Genomic DNA, 23,386 nt, shown 5'->3' on the forward strand with positions numbered 1-23,386 from the left:
CAGAGCCTTAATGTGTGTTCTCCAGCCTTACTCTCATTAACTCCCTCTGAGCTAACTCCATCTCTCCCATCCCCCCCTGAGCGTCTGGCACATAGTGATGACACAAACCCTTGGTGGGCGTCACCCTCTGCCAACTGTTGCCAGTCTAATGGAGGGCTTGCCAGCGAATGAGACTGCCAAAGTGCCAATTAATACGTACGATTACGCATAGAGGCATCCTTCTTATTTCCTCCAGCTCTCTCTCTTCTCTCTCTTTGTCTTTGCTCCTACTTTCTTTCCCTCCTGTTGTGTTTTTCCTAGTTTCAGCTTCCCCGTTCTTCCCTGACTCTCCCGCACAACATACCTTTTTAGGAGCAGTAACTGACTGAGGAGGCACGCGTGTCCTGAGAAAACCTGCAGCCCCTCTATTCCAATTTCAATCAGACCAGTCCTCAGTTACACGATAACAGCCTTTAAGGAAACAGCAAGTGCCATCTGGTTTTTCATACCTCCTTCCCACTCACTCTCTCTGTGTAATACAGGCCATCTTGAAACACCAAGGCAGCTTGCTGAGGTAATCATGGCCTCCAGCGTTGACACTGTTAGCAAATGCTTTCCATAATTACACATGTTCACACATAATGTTGAGTGAGTCAGGGGTATCCACTGAGGAGAGGTTCACCAGCTTTGTAGTCTGAGCTAACAGTCGTGTGTTATGCATCCATAGGCAAAATTTTTTACAATACAGTTAAATTAGGGTTCCCGTCTGTATGACTCAAACTGTATATAAAGCTTCAATCAAAGACAGCTCAGTACAGTCATCTGAGCCTTTCATACAAAATGTCAACAAAAACTCAACATTACAGGCTTCACAAAGGATAGAGATTACTGCAGGGCAACGCTAGTGAATTGCATCAGGCTGCAGGGGTGAAATTAAAGTTGTAAGTCATTGTAGTTCAAGTTAAAGAAGCTGGATAGTGAGCACATGTACATCGGACTGCAAAAGAAAAGGAGAAGTTGAGGACTAATGAGATCTTCATCAGGCAAATATCCATGTGAACATAAAGCAGATAATACAATATATGCAGACAAAAAATGAGGACTGAACCTACAATTAGGATATCACTTGATACATATGTGGAGGGTTTTTGTCTTAGCTGTATTCTGCTTTTTGTTTGCACTGATGTTTACCTGACAAGTTTTTTATTTTTGGCTACTGCATACAGAGCCCGAAGGGACATGTTGCAACTGTGTGTGTAATCAGAAGCCTTCAGTGTCTGGAGCTGCACCAGGTAAATAATCCCCAGCCACCACTGCATAAACCCAGTTTGAAATTATGTCCAAAAAGTTTAATTCACAATTTTCTAATGTGAATTTAAAAGTTTTCTTGGCACACTTGATCTCTTTGGGTCTAACAAAGAACTCAAAACGTAGTATTTTCAAAATACATCAAGTATTTTTTATTGATTTAAAAAATGTGTGTGCAGGCTCTGTGCTAGACTTACTTATCAAATGCTTGACAACACCTGGAGTTGCTTTATGCTGTTTTGTGCTTGATATTTTTCATATTATTGAATATCTGTCCATTCTGGAGGAGGGCTCTTTGCTTTGTTTCAAATTAAATGCTTTATTTGGGGTTTTTTCCTTACCCCACAATGACACCTTGTCTGGATACAGGATGACAAACATTGTGCACGCTGACACAAGTTAGTGACTCTGTACTACTGTCTATACATAAAATCCAGACAACTGCAACCCCTGATTTGAGTCCGCCCATTGTCATTTCTCTTCTTTCATTTGTATTAAAGGCTTACAAACTATTATGTCTCCATTAGCATTTTTTAATCTACTTGTTGCTACTTAAGTTCAGTCCTTGGGTTTAATTTCTCTTTCACACATATGCTCCCCTTGATAAAAAGCAGACTGACTCTTTGCAGAGTTACATGGAAGAATGTATAAAATTCAACAGAAAAAGTCATTTTTACAGCACTCATCAAAACATAGTATGTGATTTACATGATTTACAAAGCAAAATAAAAATATAGGGGCTCTGGCTGTATATGAATTGGAAGAATGATTGAAGAGCGATAATAGAAGAACAATAGAAAAACACATTTTTGGTGCATTGTTGCTGATTACTGTTATACCTTAGCTTGCTGAATTGAACTTTTGCATGCACTGTGTGTGTGTGAGGAGGTTGTGGGGGGTCTGCAGTGTATTTGTAACACAGTCTGTGACCCTTCCTGTCTGCAGAGGCCTCCTAATTACTAACTGATAGACAGCACTGGTGACTCATCTAATATTATCAGCAGATCTCATAAGCTTCATTCACTCTCTAATAAGGCTGCAAACCTTGAGTGAGGCCTATAGGTGAGTGAATGTGTCTGTGTGAGTGTGAGAGGGAGGGACGGAGGGAGGGAGGAGAGAGAGAGAGAGAGAGAAAGAGAGAGAGAGGGAGAGACAGAGCGAGAACATTTTCATTAATTTATCTTTGCTGTGGCCAGAATGATAATTTAGAGAGGGATCTATCTGCAGCTCACTCCATCATGCTGAATATTAATAAAATGAAACCTGGAGGGCTATTTCATACAGATCGAGCATGTCTCCTCCCTAGGTCACAGTCAGTAGCTAAAATTTGACCCACAGCTCATGAGAAAAGAATAAATGCCTTTGTTGTTTTCTGTTTTTTGGATGCATTTAATCATCTTACTACCACATAACTGTTCAGTAAAAGCCTGGAGATAATTTCTAACATGAGAATCTGCCATTTGAAAAATATTTTGGACAAACTGTTGCTGAAAATTATATGCAAATGAACTTAGTTTAGGGGTGAGTCAAATGACTTCAGCCCGAGCAGACACTGACCTCTATACCAGAAGAAATCCAACACATCAATAAGTACTGCCGCCTGATCCATACAAAGAGCTCACTGAAAGTCTGATTACAGCATCTGTCACCTCTGGAGTCTGCGATCTCATCCTCTCTGTCCCTGCTCAGGCAGGTGAGATTAGAACAATCCAATTAGCATGTGTCTGTCTCACTGTGTTTTAATTAAGCTTCTAATTTTGGTCGTATAGTAACTTGCCCTGGGGCTGAGTGTCCTCACCACTGCCAAACATCAACTGATCAACATGCTAGAGAGGCAGGAGGATCTATATTTTTCTGTACCGTCTTCCACAGCATTTCTCTTTATGCCATCCTTCTCTCATACTCCTCTTTTTTCTCCTCCAACCTTGCATCCTTCCTCTCTGCAACAGTGAGTGGAGCATCGTTAAGAAGCCTGAGCTTGGCTCATCAATAATTGAACAGCCAGAATCATGTAGAATTCTCTAAGAACCTAGTCTGCCACCCTTTGTATTTCTGTGCTGTGAATTGATTAATATTTCATTTGTGTGTGTGTGTGTGTGTGTGTGTGTGACGACTGCATGTTTGTGTGTGTGTGCGTGTGAGGGAGAGAGGGAGAGAGAGAGAGAGAGAGAGAGAGAGAAAGGTGTCGAGGTTAATCTGCTGTCTCATCAAGCTCCTCCTTTGAAACCATAAATGTTTCCTTTGCTCTGATGGTGAAGCACCTACCTCTCCTGAGAAGGTGACTGGTGTGAAATGCCCTTTAATATAACAGCTTTCCCCCCGCAAGAACAGACTAACTGGTAAACGTGAGCCCCCCCTGGGCCTTTTACTGCAGTGTAATTGATGTACTGTAAGTACACAGAGAGAGATGATGGTTTATAAGCTTTAACCACCTCACAACTGTCTGCAGCTGCTCGTGGTATCACTTCAGCCCAACCTACATCTGTCTCTGTGTTCAGGTTGATCTACAGTGGGGTTAAGGTGGTAACAGGTTGAAGTTAAAGGTGCCCTGTGGAGTTTTCTTGTAAACAGACCAAAGTTATGTGTATGTATTCAGTCTTGTTTAGTACAACCTGACTGCAAAACCTGAATATACCTGATTTATTATCATAAAAGACAAATATTCACATCTGAGAAGCTGAAAGCTGTGATTTTTTTTTTTCATTTTACTTTAAATGACTTTAACGATTTACTGACTATCGAAATAATTGCCACATACTTTTCTGTCAATCCACTAATCACTCACCAAAACTCACTGAATGTACTCTTGAGCTCTAACAAACACTTCAAGTGGACTTCCTTCCTAAATAAACATTAGCTAATTTTTTTCAAGTATTTTAAATCCAGCATTGTTTACATCCATGTTAATTAGCTTGCAGTCTTCTCCCCTGCCTGTGCTGGCACACTGCAGCACAGTGCTGGCACATTACCACAACCCTTTGATCAGTGGAATAGTGTGACTCTATTGGTGAGACTGTGTGACACCACAGCTGTCAGTGACAGTTAACTATCAAGTGTTTATTATATAAGCAAAACAAGTGAATTTTGGACATAGCACCAAAGTTTTATTGCACTAGTTTGACAATTTCTTCCCAGTAGCTTTGATCTATTAAATGACATAAACACAGCGGAGATGTGTCTCTTCATTTACTCACCATAAATGTATTCAGACCAAACACAGCAGCTGATTACTTTCAACAGAACCTGTTACTCCAGTTCATACAAATGAGGACAAACAAGACGGATGGAAATTTTCTTAACAGCTTAACTGTTGTCATGGGCGAGAGGCGGGGATGTATGGATGGATGTTGTTTGGGCTTGGTATTCACAGATACTCATACAGTATATGTTTATGAATATGAAATCTGATATCACACACTGACCCTCATCTGGTTCTTTACAATGCAGGAAATGAGGCACAGATAAACACCTGACGTTCTTAAATAATTATTTACACCACCTCTGAAGACATGGAGACAGAATGTGTGGTTGTTTTAATAGGAGTGAGAGCCAACTACAACAAATGGTCTCCAGTGACAGTTTATGGTGTAAGGGGACTGATGTTAGACAAAAAGGACCTTCAGGAGAACAGGCTGTCAAGGTGAGGTGAAATAAACTGCTAACCATGACTACTGAAATATTTAAGACACATCTTTATATAATGATAATCAGAATTACTTTGAATTCGTCTCCATCACCAAAATCTCCAAACTACAAAAATCCATTAAACAAGCTCCTTCTGTGGCTTCTGCTCACACATCCTTGTTTGCTTATGATTTGGCAGTGTAAATTCAAAAACAAGAGGAAGATTTCCAGTGTGTTACAGAGCAACAAGCAACAAGCAACAACACAGTCATAACTGAGCAATCAAACCTTGCTAGAAATAACTGTGAACTCCATATAAAAAACCCATAAACAATTAAAAAGAGCCCAAAAACACTGTGTGTTTTGAATACAATAAATCTCACAGAATCACCATCCAATCAATTCATAATGTACACACACACACACACACACACACACAGTTTGACTCACCCACTGAGCACCACGATGAAGTCCATAACGTTCCATCCGTTCCTGAGGTAGGACCCTTTATGAAATACAAAGCCCAGGGCAATGATCTTTATCCCAGCCTCAAAACAGAACATCCCAATGAAGTAGGGCTCTGTCTTCTCCTGTTAGTACAAAGCAGCTAGTGAAATGATCAGTGATTATTCGCTCACATGAACTGCAATGGAAGCACTGTGTATGCAGGTGTGTGTGTGTGTGTGTGTGTCAAGACTGAAGTAAAGTTTTTTTAAGGGTCTATAGACTTCATCAGAGGCAGTTTAGATCTGTCAAAATTCAATTTGACAGAAGATTGTGAGGTGTGTGGGGGTGTGTGGGTGTGTGTGTGTGTGTGTGTGTGTGTGTGTGTGCAGATGTTTCCATGCATGAATATCTCACCAGTCTCTTGGACATGGGTGTTTTGTCCTCTCCAGGAAGGTGCTGTTCCAGAGCCAAGACGATACAGTTGGCAATGATGGTGGCGAGGATCATGTACTCGAATGGAGTGGAAGGCTGAAGTTAAGGAGCTCATAAAACTTTTAACTGGTTTAATCTAAAGAATAAAGCTACTGATTCTAGATCTGGTTCTGAAGACCAAAACCAAACATAGGTTCAGCCTCTCAGCACTACCTGCTATGTCTGTGGCTGTCAGGCCGTGCCTATTTAGTCCTACTGAACATTTAAATCTTATCAACAGGGAATTTGTCGGCAATACCCTTTAAGCAATGTGTTTAAGTAAAGTATGGCTTATTCACAGAGAAGCAGACAGACAAAGAAAGTTCTAAACAGGTTTCTAGGTCACAGTCAAACTCAAATGCGATGTGCTCTATTCATCAGAGCACAATAGTAGTTCAGGAAATCTGTGAGGTGTAATGAAAAGAGTTACAAATCATACTATGATATCTATAAAGCAAAGGGAGCATGTATTCTCTTGGGTAGATTAAGATTCAGATACAGTACAGGATTGGGAAAAAAAATAATTCAGTTAATTACAGTAAATCAAGCCCAGCAGCACCGCAATTACAGTGTCATGTAAGCAAAGACAGACAAGCTAACGTTAATTCCTCTGTGTGAAACAGAATTAACCTGGCATGTTATAAGCCCTGGGGCTGTAGACACAACCAGACACAGGCTGCACATTATCTGAGGTCAGCTGCAACAGACAGCGACACACAGACATGTAGGCTACACACACACACACACACAAACACACACATGAAGAAAAACACACTGGGGCAACAGAGGGTTTATCAAGGAGGGATGAGTGGGTGGGCCTGAGATGTGATCCCATAAACAGGGTCACTATTACTACAAGTCTTGCAACCTGTTCTATGGGACCTGTATTGGTTGTCAGTTCAACTCCTGCTGCTCTGGGGTTGAGCTAAGCCAGCTATGTGCTCTTTATCTAATGCTCTGCGTGGGCAGTCTCTCCCCTCTCTCCTGGTTATGTTGCAGGAGAGGTAGGAAGGAAGGGAGCTTAAATCTGCAGAGAGGAGACAGGGAGGGAGAGCGGAAGAGAGAAGGAGGCAGAGATAACAGGGAAGAATGAAACAGGAGCAAGTGATAAGGGCGATGAAAGGTGATCAGTGGAAGAGCGGATGATGGTTATATCGAGAGTCAGAACCTTGTGAGATAGGTGGGTGAGGAAGAGTCAATGAGACCAAATAAGACTGACACTGGACAGATCGATGTTGCGCTGGCAGCAGGGTTACTCAGGGACATGTGAGCAATGGGAGGCTAAATAAACAGAGCAAATACAATCTTACTCCCACCAGCCCACAGGGGTTCTAACTTAAACCTAGGCTGCGCCACAGATTGACTCAGTGGTTGCAAGTTAACTGCTGAGAGCTTTTGGAAAAACAAAATCGCAGCAGCCATCAGCAACCAGTGGATGATGACACAAAAACAATCTGTAAAAAGTGGCTTAATGACATAATGTCTGTCTCAAGCTGAGAGGCTGTTTTCAAGTTTGTTTTTCATCTTTTTGAAGAAGTCAAGTGTGTCTTTTGATTCAACCCTCTACAATAACGTCACTTCAGCCTCAGCGAGAGCTCTCAGCAGCAGCCAGCTGCCACACCCTACATTCCCTCAAACACACACAACAAACAGGACAGGGGAGGGGGGCAGAGAGGTGTGTGTGTGGGGGGGGGGCGAAGACAGAAAGAGAGAGGAGAGAGGTATCCACGGCAACAGGCTTCTCTTCCAGCCAAAAGTCAATGCTATAAGACTTACTGGGCAGCTGAACTATCTCTGTTACACGCACATGGACACGGACACACACACACACACACACACACACACACTGAGGCTACAGCTCGATGCTGTGCTAATTATAACCACTACATGACAGATCGTCAGAAGCAATAACCACTTAGTATCAGGCAAATAAATGTCATTTTTAACTGAACTATTGTCAAAGTCATTACTCAGAAAAATTATTTTTGACTTAGACTTGCAAGTCTAGTCATTTTTAAAGTAAGATTACAAGAAGTTATGGATCCTGTCATTGTGTATTGGAACAATGTTTACAGGCATTCAGTATTGTCCACAAAAAGTTACAGGTGTAATCCATTTGTTTTTATTTAAGAGACCCTGTGAGAACAAACCATAATGTAGACTAAATAAATATTTCCTTGCTCTGCCTACGAGTGCCTCTTTACAAGTACATCACATCACCCAAATACAATGAGCTCAACATGTTAAGAGCTCCACATTATTGGTTAGTGATAAGCCTTAGATACACACATCTTCATATCATCAACTGTTATTAATCACTGTGTATTAGCATATTTGCATAAGAGCCTCCTAACAACAGATGTTTCTCATCTGATACTATGTAACTGATGTTCCCCAACTTCCTCAGACATTTTAATAAATTCTCTCCGTGTAATACTCCTGTGACATTCAATATTGAGTTCACCCTCAGGTATGCACTCAACAAGTCCAGGATGTCAGCTGGTGTGTGACGTGGATCATGGATCGTCTACCAGCTTTAGCAGCGAGGCGTCTCGTGAGCAATCCTGTGAGTCACAGTGACGCTGGCGCTGTGCCTCGATTCCTCAAACATGCGTGTAAAAATAGACATGGAGACAGGGCGTGATGCCCTGTGCGTCTGTGAATACGCTTGAGCCTAGATTGGGTCCAAGCCCCTGTGATTATTATTACACTGAGGTTAAAATCAAAATGAATCGTGGGCATCTGAGCTGGGCTTATTGGAAATCTGTGAATTATCTGCAGCATGTGTGTTTAAGAGTGTGTGTCACCAGCAGAGAACAGCATTAAATATACAAACAGAGAGGAAAGCCAGGGGTGTGATCTCCATTTGGAGTAAAATTAGCATTTAAGCTCTGCTCTGCTTAAGCCTGAAGAATGAAAACACTTATACACTACAATTTAAATGTCTATTGAGAATTCAAACAGTGCTGTAATTAAAATGACTAAGAATAAAGGTGCTGTGAACTCAATGGATTTAAGTGATTGCTGCATCAGCAGGTCAATCTATCTTCAGTTTCAGATCACCAATACATCTCAGTGGCCAATCCTGAGGATAAATGCAGCCATAGTTTATACTGTGCATGGCCACTTATACTATTTTCATATCCCTCAGCTGCACTGACATTCAAAATGTGCTCTCATTAAAGAGGTAAAAAAGCGAGCAACAAGCGGAAAAACTGTTTTTATAATTGGAAATAAATGAGAGTAGGACCATAACTACACTGGGGACACAGGGGTCATTTCCTTGGTAATTTTCCATTTCCATTTTTCATGCAAGGATGCAATTTAGTTTGAGGGGATTAATGGTGTCTCTGAAGTTTAAGTTGACTCCAGAGGCATAGGCAGAGAATTCACCTAAAATGCTCACTTAATTAAATTACCAGCGTATGTATTTTAAATCCTGGTTAGTCCTCTGAGGGAGGCCTATGTGTCTGACAGCCAGTAAGCCCGCTCTACTCTCACATGGTTATTTCTGTGTGCCCTGATGAAACAAACTATAATAAAACCAACAATCAATTATTTAGAAGTGTACCTTCTCAATGGGAAACTTCCCACCGCAGGGGATCCCAGTGGGGATCAGACAGAAGGAGCAGCTGCCAGTCCTCACCAGGACTGCCACACTAAACTTAGGCCGTGTGCTTCATTATCCCTGCCTCTTCCCTGCCAGGCCTCCATCAGCTTCCATCGACTGCAACCTCAAGCAGGTACTAGAGACTGACAGTCGGACTCATACATGTGCACACCCATTTCTTCATCCCTGACTCCCTGTGAACTTGCACAAAGGGATATAGGAGAGAATATGTAGTCAAACTAATATAAAAACAAAGTGTAACATGCTCTCGTGAGCCCACACATGTCTTTCTGGCTCCAGTGTTAACACGCCCAACCACGGAAGCCTCTGGATAATTCCTGGATTGATCATCTCCTGTTAATTGAGCACTCAGAGAAAAAAAGAGCCTCTTGCAGCGAGGTGACAGCACCAAGTTGTGCTCCAAACACAAGACTGACCTTTACGAGATGTCCTGCAGAGACATCTGTGTGTATGCATGTGTGTTGTGCCCTTGTACTTACATCTCTGTAAGGACCGCTTTGCGTTTTAGACCCAGGAGAGAAGGGCCGCAACTAACGATTATTTCCATTATCGATCAATCTTGCAATTATTTTCTCGATTAATTGTTTTGTCTTCAAAATGGTAGTGGAAAATGTCAGTTACAGTTTCTCACAGTTGGGGGTGACATCTTCAGATATCTTATGTAACAACTAGTCCAAAGCGAAGATATTCAATTTATTACCGTATAAGACAAGTTAAAATCCTGACATTTGATAAGCTGAAACCAGGGAATGTTTACCATTTTCACTTAAAAAATTACTAAAATGATCATCTGACTATCAAAATAATTGCTGCTTAATTTTGTAAATGGATTGATAAACTGACTGATCATTGTGGCTCAGAGTTCGGACATCTTAGGAAAGTAAGGATGCTTCAGGTGGTCCTCACTTCTTTCAGGTCTATTTAGGGTTTAGACTTTTAGAACTAGTGACAGATATTAGGTTTATGCTAAATTTAGGGTAAAAGCTGAGATTAGAAAAGTGAAAAAAAAAAAAAAGGTTCACATGACCAAGTCTGCTCCTTTAATTAGTTTCCAAACCCATGGCAATAGATAGAAAACAAAAAATCCCACACATGGTCCATTACTTGTACTCACTTTATAAATGATCTCCTTGTCAAACCACAATGTGAACTCACTTAATAAAAGTGAGTGTAGGTAATGGACAGTGTACAGAATTCTTTGATTTCTTTCAAAGTCGAGAGCTTTTGATCCTATTGCATGTCTCTTGGTGCACAATAACTCTGACCTGGAAGCACATGTGAATTATGTACTCATGCTAAAGACGGCATCTGCTGGTGTCTGGTGGTCTCACAGAGACCACAAGACTCCAGAAAGTCACTGCTCCTGGCCAAGAAGTAGTCCAGAAAACAACCCCCTGTAAAAATCACAGCTTGATGTTTGTACAAATTAAACAGATGAGACAAAATGTTAATTATTTATTTTGGACAAAGCCATGCTAGCTGTTTCCCTTACTTATGCTAAGCTAAGCTAATTGGCTACTCGCTCTAACTTCATACTAATCAGATTTGAGAGTAGTGGTATTGTACCACTGTACCATAAGGGCAGTTTAGTTAAGCATAAGAGCTGCAGAATGCACTCTATCAATGAGGGTCCTCACAAGTATGTTTACATGTTTAAATGTCTTTATATGTACAGTACGCGTTGATATTTGTGCTTATTTGTGTATTTGCTGTGCATGAATCTTCACACTCTAAATACGATGAGCCACTCATCACAACCACAGCAAATACTGACCAGAACATAACATCACTCAGCTCAGCATCACTCCCTTCAAAACCATATTAGCAAACAATATAATATAGTATGACTCAGTGAGTAATGACTAGTTGTAATAGCACATGACACAGCGATCAGACATCATTACATATAATTCCTGTTAATGTCTGTTAATCAGATACAGTGGAGCTCATTAGATGTAATGAGACACTCCCTCCACAACAGCACATTAACCTGGAGGTTGTTCAGTCTGGCTGCTTTCCCTCTGGGCACTACAGCACACATGATATTTTGATTTGAAGCCAGTTGTATTTTTGCCATAGAGTATATGTGCCTGTAGGTGCTGTTATAGTATCATTATTGGTAATGACCTAACCACTGGAGCCCTGAAATATCTGTAATACCATAACCAGCACACACACACACTTCAAACCTTTTTCCTCAGCTGTTGATTGAAATTCATCTTGTTTCTATTTTTAGTCACCTCAATGGACGGGTAAACCCAGAGAAAACAACAATAGACAGCGATCAACAATAGAAGCATACTCATTCTATTTACTAGGTTTTTTTTTCTAAATCAGCAGTAGGGCCAGTCAGTCAGTCAGGAAGCTGTTGAATGGAGCAGAACAATAGGAGTGAAGAGGCCACACCTGGCCTGGACACCTGGTGAGCTGCACAGGAGCAGCACAAACACACCACCAATGGACATTTGCGTGTGGTCGCCCTCCTCAGCAACAAGCAGAGGAAACACAGTCTCTGCCTTTTCAGTAATAGAGGAGCTATAGTCATAAGGGTTGAAAGAGCTGCCAAATAATCATTAATATAACAGCACAGATGAAAACTAATATAGGTGTTATGCAAGATAGATGGGGCTTGGGCTTGTTAGGGCTACAACTCAGTGTATAACAGTAAAAAAAAATGGCTATCACAATTTCCCAAAGTCCAATGAAATAGCCTCAAATATCTTGTTTTGTCCTATCAGCACTCCAAAACCCAAAGATATCCATTTTACAGTGATATAAAACAGAGAAAAGCAGCAAATCCTCACAGCGGGGAAGAAGAGACAGTTGCTGACTAATATTCTGTCCATCAACTAAGTGATTAATCAACCAATCAAAGCAGCTCTGGCTGAGTTTGACATACCCACTGTACAGAACTCATCAGGAGAGACAGCGAGTATGACGGTAACAGCAGGTCTGCACAGCTCTTTGTTGACAGAAAATATTGACAGCCGTACACAGAGAAACTCCTCTCTGTTCCTCTAATCCACTTTCCACTGACAACTCCTCAGCCTTCTGCAGTAGGTTTTGTCTAGATAAAGCTATTTTTATAACCTATGTCAAACTGATATGTAATTTCATCCACTTGCGCATTATTGTTTTACTAAAATAATAAGGTCAAAAGGTCAGATTTAGTGTATGTTTATTTATTGTACTGTTCTATTTTATCATTTCCTAATTTCCTGTTGTGGTGTTACATTGGATTTTATTTTAGTTAATCAATCAATTAATGAACCAAAAAAGTAGTTTATCTCTCAAACGATTTTCAGACTGAACTCAGATCATGTGCCTGTGTGTGTGTGTGTGTGTGTGTGTGGTGGATGAATTCTGTCCTACATGTGCTGTCCATGGTGCTGAAATTTCCCACTGATTCTCTGTTGCACAGGGAAACTAAACGGGCAAAACACTGAAGAGAATTTGACTGTGAAACATATGCACGTGTTGAAATGTGAGAAACTGTATTCAGTTCGGGGGCCATGAGCAGATTATGAAATAAATTCTGTGTGTGTGTTTGTTAACCAACTGGAGCACAGCTCACCCACCTTCTGTATTTTACTCCTACATGACACCTCGCTTCATTTTCACCATGAAGCAGAAAAGGATATGGCCACTCAATGATTTTCTTTGCGTACTTCCTGACCACGTTGTCCTCGCCAAAGATGAAGAGGGACCTGTTGACGGTGAAGCAGTTCTCCCTGACCGGGATGGGGTTGTACAAGGCCATGGTGCGGGCACGCTGCGCTTTGGTCTGCTTGAAGGCTGGGGAGATGCCACCTGTGGACACGGCCGCCCCATCGCGGTTCCGGTTGCGCTCGGACCCTCCATCCCCTGAGCTCAACAAGCCCGGGACGTCGTCTCCAAACCGGGCCATTCTGTCCAAAGCAAATCCACACGGTGGAGAGTGGGGGAGAGACAGGGGTGAGACAGGAGAAGAGGAAAAGGAGGTTATAGTCTCCTAGAAAGCAGGGCGCGGTGCTGCGCTCGGTGTGACCGCGGCGGAGTGGCGAGATTCTGACCAGTTTTTTGTTTGTTTGATTGTTTGTTTGTTTTAGTCCATCGTCACTTCTATCCGCAAAAAAAACACCGCTTTTGCTGTCCTCAAACTTCAAAATCAGTTCATAAACATTTACGAATTTTTGTCCAGTCGGAAGAGCCCGGTCAAAGCAGCACGTCGATCCCTTATCGAGTGCGCTCTGCGTAAAATAAAAGACACAAATCCAACAGGTAATTCATTCAACGAATCCGTCGCCTTAAACGAGGCTGTGCAAACTGCTTCATCTCGCTGCGTTTTATCCATCAAAACACTAAAAAGAGAAAAGAGAAACGAGGCTGCAACAGGTCACGTCTTCAGCCACCCTCAGTCCCCTGAGCGAAAAGGAGAAGAGCAGGTTGATCCATGGATTTTTAAATAAACTAGCAACAGTCCACTGACTAATTCAGAGCACATCACTCCTGTCTCCTCTCTCTCTCTCTCTCCTCTCCTCTGTTGACCACCTATACCACAAGCTGCTCTATCCTAACTGCATGTGTAAGAGCACGACGAGGGGGGTGGGAGAACTTTGACATTTTCCACAACATTTTCCCCGAAACAAAGCGAACAAAAACTACGCGTCACACGCGCGCACGCTGGAAAACACAATCTATAATCCGTCTTGTCTGCAGTGGGATACTGAAGGACACACCATCTCCCTTTTCACCCCCCCCCCGCACTGTAATAGCAGGAGGAGAGAAGAACGACAGTGTCTCCCAATGCGACAAGATCAACACACCTCTCCTAACCTCTGTCCAACTCTACCCGAGCAGTTTAAGATGCACAGATCTAGTAAACAAACCGTGTGTTGACGGGAAACATGGAAAATGCACTGGATTAATTAAGCAACAATGTAATGAAAACAATAACTAGATGCAACTGCCTCCATCATGATGAGTGGGGATTTTGTAAACCAACTAACATTAGACATACAGCCTGTAAACCTGTTACTGTTACCAACACTGACTTTATGGTTTAACAGGTGTACTGTAGGATTATTACATCTCCTTCTTAGACTGCTCAGGTGTGTGTGTTTGGGGGGGGGGCGCTGTGATATTCGCTTTCTCTTGTGTTGCTCACCTTGCGTGGTCACGCCCCGGGGGCGAGAGCAAACTGAATGCTGGTCACGTAACAGATCTGGAGGGGAGTAAACACCTGTTGTGAAATACCCAGCGCCAGCGAGTCACTCAGGAGGACAGCAGCGAGCGTCGTTGGGCTAATTACAGGGTTCAGAACCTACTATTGCATGGCATGATAGTGGTGGTGGTGGTGGGGAGTCCTGCTGCTGCTGGCTGGAAGTGATCATATCTACTCTCATGAGGATGTGGGGTTTTTTACAGTGAAGGGAAGGGCTGTGGAAGGGGGCAGGAAGCAATGCATACTGTCAGATGTAGGCAACATGACTACAGAGGAAGCAATAAAAGGATAATTCCAGTAATAGTTTTTTCTTACTGTCAACAATTTCAATGAAGTGATTCTACAATGTGCAGTCAAAGCCTGATATATTCCTACACAGTGACCTACACAGTATGTCGCTGCATACAGTCAAGTACAATAATACAAACACAGACACACACATATACACATGCACACGGTCTGTTTTATCTGCTCTGTTATTTTCATCCTGAATCAGTTTGTTTTGTTTGCTTTAAGCTTAAATTTAAGGCCAAACCAGGGACCTATTGTACATAAATATATCTGTTGTATTGCTTCTGCCTATATGTAACAATGTTTATCATGTTTATATTTTAAACAATCAGTGAGCCTCAGCTTTGCATTAGGTGACATGTTTCTTCATTATCATAGACATGGGCACAGTAGAATTTTTTGCTGCTGTAAATACTCACTAGCAGAATAAATGTGTGTTAATGCACCACTGAAAATAGTCCCCAACAAATGCACTATTTACTCCTGTTGTGCCATTGTCTGGATGTTTTAGGAAATTACTGAGCCTTTAAAAAATGATTTTGTGGCCTGTTATTTTAAAGATTTAATTGTTCATTGGAAACAATGGACTTGGAAAAGTCAGATAGCATCAAGACAAAAACAAATGCATTGTTGGTTCTGGTCTTTTGATTTGTTGACAATGATAAAAATGTAAAAATGAGACCAGCCTTATCAGTTGAGCTCTACACAAAAAACCACCATCCCAAAAGATATGGAGCAGGATGTGTCACAATGCCTGAGTGAAAGCCTTAATTCTCAAAGAGCATCAAGCTGAGACAGACTCTCTGTGTAAAGCAAAAATCGCCAGCCACCATTATATGTATTATTTTAAACTGAGATAGTAAAGTGACAATGATGGAAACCAAAGACGAAGAAAAGAAGAACCGTGGGAGAGAGTTAACCACCACACTGACACTGATGGGTATTTAGTGATGGTGGTATGACGAAGGGAGTGATCAATGATGTGTGGCCTCTAACTCATTAGTGCTCAACACATTATGGGCATTAAAAATAGAACACATAACAGGCAGAAAGCTGACGTCTTCTAATTATACACAGTGAGAGGAGACATACAAATTTTCAGTCTCCTCTGGTTATAAGGCAAAGAAAAAAAACTTCTTTGGAAAAATCACATTTCACTTGCTTCCGTTATTTCAGCCTCAGCTATGTGTGATAGAAATGTTACTTTTTCCATTTCCTCGGTGCAGCGGTGTGAGCGAGTGATACCATTACATTGCTCTCTGCCAGGAGGAGATCGTGCAGCAGCAGTCACAGCTTTCTTGGCTGAGAGGTGAGGGGTGAATTATGGTAATTAGGTGTTAGCAACAGGGATGATTAGGGTGGAAGGATGATGGTTCTTTCCTGTAAAAAGGCAAAGAGAGGGCAGTTAGACTCTCTTTGGTGTACATGATGCTTTGAATCAGTAGTGTTTTTTTTTTCTAATTAAAAAAATACCTTTTTGAATCAAAGCACTAGTTATATCGCTGAAGGGCTGTAAACCCAACATGAGTGTGTTTGTTTAAGGACTCTGACCAGTCACTGCTGCTTTGATTGGAGCACAGTCAAAAAAAAAAAAAAAAAAGAAAGAAAAAAAGTTTGTTTACAATGAGACCACTAAGGTTTCTTGGTACCACTTTCCTATAAGGAACCCTATATAAGCTTTGGAGTTGTGAGCTAATAAATCTTAGCAATAATCATAGATCAATTGGAAGCCATTAGTAAGAGCAACTTTGTCTGACGCCTGGTTGTAAAAAAAAAATACTTCTGTCTGGTGGTTATTCTTTCTATTTGATAATAAATATTAGCCATCCTGTAATAAATGTTCATGGGTGTCTCATCTTCTAATAACCCATGCATTTCTAAAACACTGGAGAGACACTGGAGGAAAAAAGTGTCCACCCCCTTATGAAGAATGGGCTACAACAATGGCTCACTTGGCTCCAGCTTGAGAGAGCCCAGCCCAACTCCCCCATGTATACGGATGTTTATTTCTGACAGGTCTGCTGTTAAATGAAGTGATCCTTTTTTTGTATTTGTTCAAACATTTGATAAAATGTGAAAAATCATGAATAAAACAGCATTAGTAAATGAATCTATTTACCATTAATGAGTGATTAAGTTAGTTATAAAGTGTGCCTTATAAAAGCATAGAACCAGTTTGTTTTCAAAGGTGTGAAAATGTACTGATTACATTTGAAATTACATTACTCAAAAAGTTGGATACTAAAGCTACAATAAAAGGATCTGGTGATGTGTCAGTCTTTTGATTTGCTGCAAATCCATTTTAATCATGTTAAATTTTCAATACATAACAAGACTCCTACAGCTTATGAGTAGTACTTATAAAGGAGAAAGTTAATCTAATAAAAACTTTAAAAGACCAATAAGATTCAACAGAATAAACTCATATTTCAAAAAGGACCATGACAAGTGTGAGAAATCCAGAAAGAACTCAACTTTTTTTCTCAAAGCAGAGAAAGACAGTCTTCTTATAAGTTTATAGAAATCCTAACATATTCTGTAGCAAAAGCTGAAAATCCTATTAAACTTTTAGACTAGATTGTGGGCTGACTGTATTAAAAACAGCAGCTTAGATAGACAAATTCAAATAACAATAACCACAATAACAAAGTTATATTGCTGAAGAACTGGCATCTAATTGAACACTGAAGACATGGTGTAAGTTTTGGAAAATCTCCTGGCTGTAAGAGATGTCTAGCTTGCACAAATCTAGCGGAGGAATGGAGGGTTACCAAGGTTACCTGCTGTCATGACAGCAGGTTGACAGCCCCTGCTCTGGTAATGGGACTTAGTGCCACAGGACTGAAGTGTGAACAAAGATTTCAATTCAAAAATAGAGCATGTGAATGGAGATACCTGGCGGGCTTGATATGAAACCTGGTCATTATCATCGTCTTTGCTTAATAGTCTTGTAACTAAATTAGCTACATACCCTGAGGGGGAAAAAAATAATCACATTAAAAACCTGATGTGAATTCATGTGTTTAGTTGGTTGTTATATATGAACATTTAAACAGTTTTCAAACTCAGCTGTCAACATATTCCCACCGAGCTCCTGTGTGTTGAATTCGCATGGCTTTTCCCAGAGCTTGAACTTTTTACATGATGTAATGCTGTGGTAAACCCATTTCTGTTTACATAAACGTGTAAATAAATGACCACAAACCAGCTTTCCTTGTAGCCTACACCTTTGTATGTTTTAAGTTTAGGGGATTTTGGATTGGTTCAGTATGGTTTGGGGCTTGTTTGTATGATTTTTTGAAACATAGTCCAACGTAGATTTGGAGCAGAGAAATAAGAAGATGACACATTAATAAGGCATTGTGCAGCTCAGTGTTATGCGGTCTGCTAAAAATATCAGATTCAGAAACATTGTGACAACTTCAGTTTCATGACATGACATGTGCTAACTCAGCAGGGACCACACATACTCTGCAAAGAAGAAGTGCAAGACACATAACAAGAGAAGATTATTATAACTCAGTATGAGAAGAAATAAGGTCTCTAATGTGAGATAAAGCAATAACCACTCCTACAAAATGTGCAACAGTTTAAACTAAAGGTAAAACTATAAGATTTGAAGAAACAGTTCGCATCCTCAGTTATTGGGTGAAAAAGATTTTACACAGCTTTAATGATATATCAATTCTCAATGGAACTGATAATAAATGATGGACAGGTATTCACTCATACTCCTGACAATCTATGTAGGTGTTTCTAATTGTTATTCCTGTAGGAGCACTTTAGTTTGAAACCAAATCAGGAAGGTGAAATGTAATAGAGGGAGAAAAAAAAGGACAAATTAATCACTAACTAAATGACAAGTAGTGTAAGTGCTGGCAGCTAATGTAGTGAGTAATACAGAGAAGACACATTATTTATGTAGTGCTGTGAGACATAGTCAGACAGAGAGACGTCAGATAAGGAATCTGTGTGTCTGTCTGAGTTAGACGTGTCAACACATTTTCATCAGTGTGGAGAAGGCGCTTGTTGACAGCCATGGGAGGGGCTTTAATTGTGCAGGTATAAAAGAGCGGATCAAAACACACACTGAAGCAGTACAATCATAACATGTCAACATCCTCTAAGAGTTTCACACCTGTTTTAAAGTGCTTATTTTGTCATTTTCATTTCTTTTATCCCATTATACCTCTGCTGAAAATTGCACAATCATCCAAGTTTTTGTCTACATATAACCTAGTTCGGGAGGTTTGAACACACACACAAGAATCCTAGGTAGTATAGTGTATTCAGTGCTCCCCAATCCATAAATATGAATGCTTTGATAGTGTACAACAGTCTTATTCACTGGATTGTTCTAAACTCTGCATTCGAGGAGAAAAAAAATAGCTAGAAAGTTTTTGTGACTCATGACAGGCTAACCTAACATGAAACTGTTTTCTGGTTGTCACTGCCACAGTAGTTTTTATAGAAACAAGACATCATTGTAGTGATGATGTTGCCCAGCTTACACATACTGCTGAAGATGTGAGCGACAAAGTGGTCTTACCCATCTTTACTACAACAGTCCACATTTTGTGGGAACGTTAGGGGAGTCAGGTTTTAGGCAAACAGTATGTTTATTAAATCTTTTGTGCCTCACTCCAGGCAACAGCCTAGAAGCTCTAGTTTGAGTGTCATCTGAAGTGCAATGCTTCCTTTCTGCACATCTCTTTCAAGGTAGGATCAGAGAAATAGCAGGGGGCTAATTGGTTGATTGCAAATCGCCTGGATTTACTCACAAAGAAGAGTTTTACATTTCCACCTCTCAGGAGAAGGTGCGAGTCCAGCAGGTGTGGGGAAAAAGGAAGGTTGTGGCGGGAAAGAAAACCTTAAAAGCAGCTTAATGTAGTGGAGGCATTGCACCAAAAGAGTTTCAGGACTGTTTAGAAGACAGCGGCAATAAAAAAAGATATCTAACCGTTTTTTTTGTCAAACCAATCACCAGCCTGACTGAAGTAAAATTTAACATTGACATTCACTGGGCATTTAATGCAGCTGATTGCATGCTTCTGAATCTGCATTATACATGTCCTAAGAGTGAATGTGGCATAGCCATACAGAGCCAGCAACTCAATGAGAATCAAATTTGGCTTCAAGTTGAGGATTAATGACCACAGAGCCATAACTCCCTGTCTGCTCTTTGTTTGGTGTTCTAACACAGTCAGATATTGTGTTCATTTATTATGAGCTACTGATCTCTCCCTCTCAGTGCGGGTCTCTGAAGAATACTAGTTGATTAAATTTTTTTCTTCCTCACCTAGGCTTCTCTCATACCTGTATAAATTTGCACCTGCTCTTCAGAGGCAGAGATTTTATAACACAAAACCCAGAACAGACAGAGAAGTTATATACACTCATGTTTCCTTCTGGTATTTGGACAATGTTCACTAAAATACAAGTATGAGATCACAGGAGAAGTAGACACTGCTAATTACGCTGCTAAACTGCTCTCTAGCCACAAAATGAACCATAAATGAGCTGCAAGAGGTGTGAAACTGTAGCCTGTTCTCTGCTATCTTGCTGTTACATCCAAAAACATAATCTCATTCAGTTCCATGTTAAGCTGAATTTAATGAGATTTTTTTTTAAAAAACTTGGAAAGATAGCATTATGTTTTGGACCGAAATCAAGTCTGTTTTTTCTTGTATTATTTCATAGATGTGGCTGAAAGTAATCGTAGACTGATGGAAAATGGAGGACTGCATCAGCGCAAAAACAATCTGTTCACACAGTCTGTCAGCACAGCTGATGTAAGCTGCTGAATGTCTGACAGTCTAATTCATATGAGTGAAAACATAACCATAGTGACAAATTTTTGAAATAGATGGGACTATTTTCCTTGTCTGTGATGGAAATGCGTATGGTGCACAGTTGGGGACATGGATGAACGAATGTTTGAAGCCACTGCTACAACTGTATTCAAATAATGATAAAAAGTAATTCGCTTTTACTACTTAAAATGTATTATCGTGGATATTATTCACCTGTAACATCTACGTGACATATGGTGTCAAGAGTCATGATTTTCATTAATCACCTTGTATATTGTGTATATTGGGTGACGCTCAAACCTACAAAAACGCATATTAAACCCATCAAGTTGCCCAAAAATAACCGCTGTGCTGGGTCAGTGTGCCATCGCCCAGAGCCCAGATTTCAATGTGGCACAGAAAAGCTCGGGGGCAAACACAGAAGGACAGACAGACGACAAAGCCAGACCTATTGATGTGGCGAGATGAAGGGGGCCGGCAGATTGGACTATATTTAGCATCATTGAGATGGTAATGGTTGGAACATGAGAAGACGTTTTGTGTGTGTTTGTATGCATCTGGGTGTGTGTTAGCGATGAGCTGTACAAGCTCAACTACCATTTAAATTTCTGGGCTTTACATTGGGAAACTGTTTTTGATCAAAGAGAAGAATAATTACAAGTTGGGTTGGCTGAATCAATAGTCATCTCACTGTAATAACACTGCATGGAAATAGCAGCACTGTTGATTTCTTTCCTGGCCTTGATCAGCACCCGAAGGAAATATGATGAAACACATTTACCCTGCAGCACGATTTCTCTGTCTGTCTTTCTGTCTTACTCTCTCTCTCTCTCTCTCACCCTCCTCTATCTCTCCAGCTGTCTTACCTTCTCTCTCTCCCCCTCTCTCTACCCAACCCAGATTTCTGCTTTCCACTGTTGTCTTCCTCCCACTTGTTTCCTAGCAACTGAACTGACATGCCCCCTATTCTCAGCCCCATGAATCTGTCGCTGTAACCCTAGATTTTATGGAATAACCTATATAAATCATCATTCCCCACGGGTAAGCGGAGTTATGGTTGTTGTCTGCAGATGAATTACTCTGTCCACAAGCATGTTGTTAACCTGGTTTCTGCCATATTGCAAGTTTAGAGTGGTTAAAGCAACAGTTGGGTGGTGAAAGATCTGCTGCAGTCATCAACCAGATAGAAAAACATAACATAAACGCTGACATTTATATGACTGTCTGACATGTCCCATTAATTTAAGCAACTTAATTTAAAAAGATGAAGGAGGATGCTTTGGGATTTTATGACATTAGGTGGAGATGACCGTTTTCAGTAAATTTCCACAGCATGCACTGAATCCACTGTGGTGAAGAGGATCAGCCTTGCACTGACCTGATGTCTTTGAGAAATCATACAGGCTTTACACAGGTTTTGAGGCCCAAGAAAGATTAGCAGAAAATAAAAACACTGCACTGCAGTCTTTGGCAGCACACTGCCCATGTTAAGGTGAGCATATTAGTATTCAACATGATGATAACTGTGGGGTGGAAAAACACATAAAAACAGCATTTAGATCATGAGAAAATTAAATTCTTCAAAAAGAAAAGCTCAACTAATGACAGTTCATAAAAGCCCAATCCATGATTTTAAATCATTTAAAATTACAGTTATATACTACATAATTGAAGTTCTATTTAACGAACATGCCTCAGGTTTGGCTTTTAGACTACTGTATTTACAAATAATTCTAATATATATATATATAAAAAAAACATTTTACAGTGATAACTTGGATTTGGATTGTCTAATATTTGTCCTGTCTAGAGAAAAGCAGATTTTTAAGTTATTTTTATTTATTTACACTTGCATCAAAACTTGTATTCAGTAATATGCCAAAATTAGCTTTGTATGTTGTCTAATTCTAATTCATGTGTGCACTAACATTACTGTCACATTTTGATCTAAACCTATCTCATTCTGCATAATCCTGTTAAAAATCATGAGTGGTGGGCAGTAAGATTACTGAGAGATTATCTCCACCTAGTGAGTAATAGAGGTACTACATTATTTAATGGGAATTCAATGTCCTATTTAGATCATTTTACAGAATCTCCCGAATTCACTTATATATCAACAAAATCAATGACAAATAAGGAGTTAGTAGAATAGGGAAACATCTAACAATTGATCCTGCTGTAGAACTATCTTAGCTTAGTGGTTATCTAAATATGTTTAGATGACTCGGTCATGACTTTAATTCCCTGTATATTTAAAATGGAGTGAAAATGAAACACAAAATCCTGTGATGCCACAAACTTGCATTGCCTCTCCATGGAAAATAAAAGACTTTCTGATCACTAATTTTCATTTAATATTTCAATACCAAGGCAAGTTTTTTATAGCTGTGGAAATGTGAAAGCATTTTTATTTTATTTAGCAACCTAAATTCATGAATTCATGTAGAGGCCCAGAGAGTAGCTTGAGAAGAATGGGAAAAATCTTTTAAGTTTGAAGAATAAGCTCCATAAAATGTAGTTTGCTTGTACAGTGGCAATAACACATTTAGGTGGTTTGGAGAATTCTATTAAACGAAATGAATGCCCCAGGGTTTAGAGACATTTCTTAGTCCAAAC

At 40.3% G+C, this 23,386-nt stretch overlaps 1 protein-coding gene across 1 annotated transcript in view; it reads right to left on the bottom strand.

The window, feature by feature from the left end:
- Positions 1–23,386, bottom strand: part of LOC108881362 (voltage-dependent R-type calcium channel subunit alpha-1E) — a 95,069-nt gene that overhangs the window by 48,611 nt on the left and 23,072 nt on the right. The window contains 3 exon segments of the mRNA XM_051077268.1: positions 5,362–5,501; positions 5,773–5,878; positions 13,102–13,368. Coding sequence (XP_050933225.1) covers positions 5,362–5,501; positions 5,773–5,878; positions 13,102–13,368 — 513 coding nt within the window.

The sequence above is a fragment of the Lates calcarifer genome, linkage group LG17 (assembly GCF_001640805.2).
Source record: "Lates calcarifer isolate ASB-BC8 linkage group LG17, TLL_Latcal_v3, whole genome shotgun sequence".
Taxonomy (NCBI): Eukaryota; Metazoa; Chordata; class Actinopteri; family Centropomidae; genus Lates; species Lates calcarifer.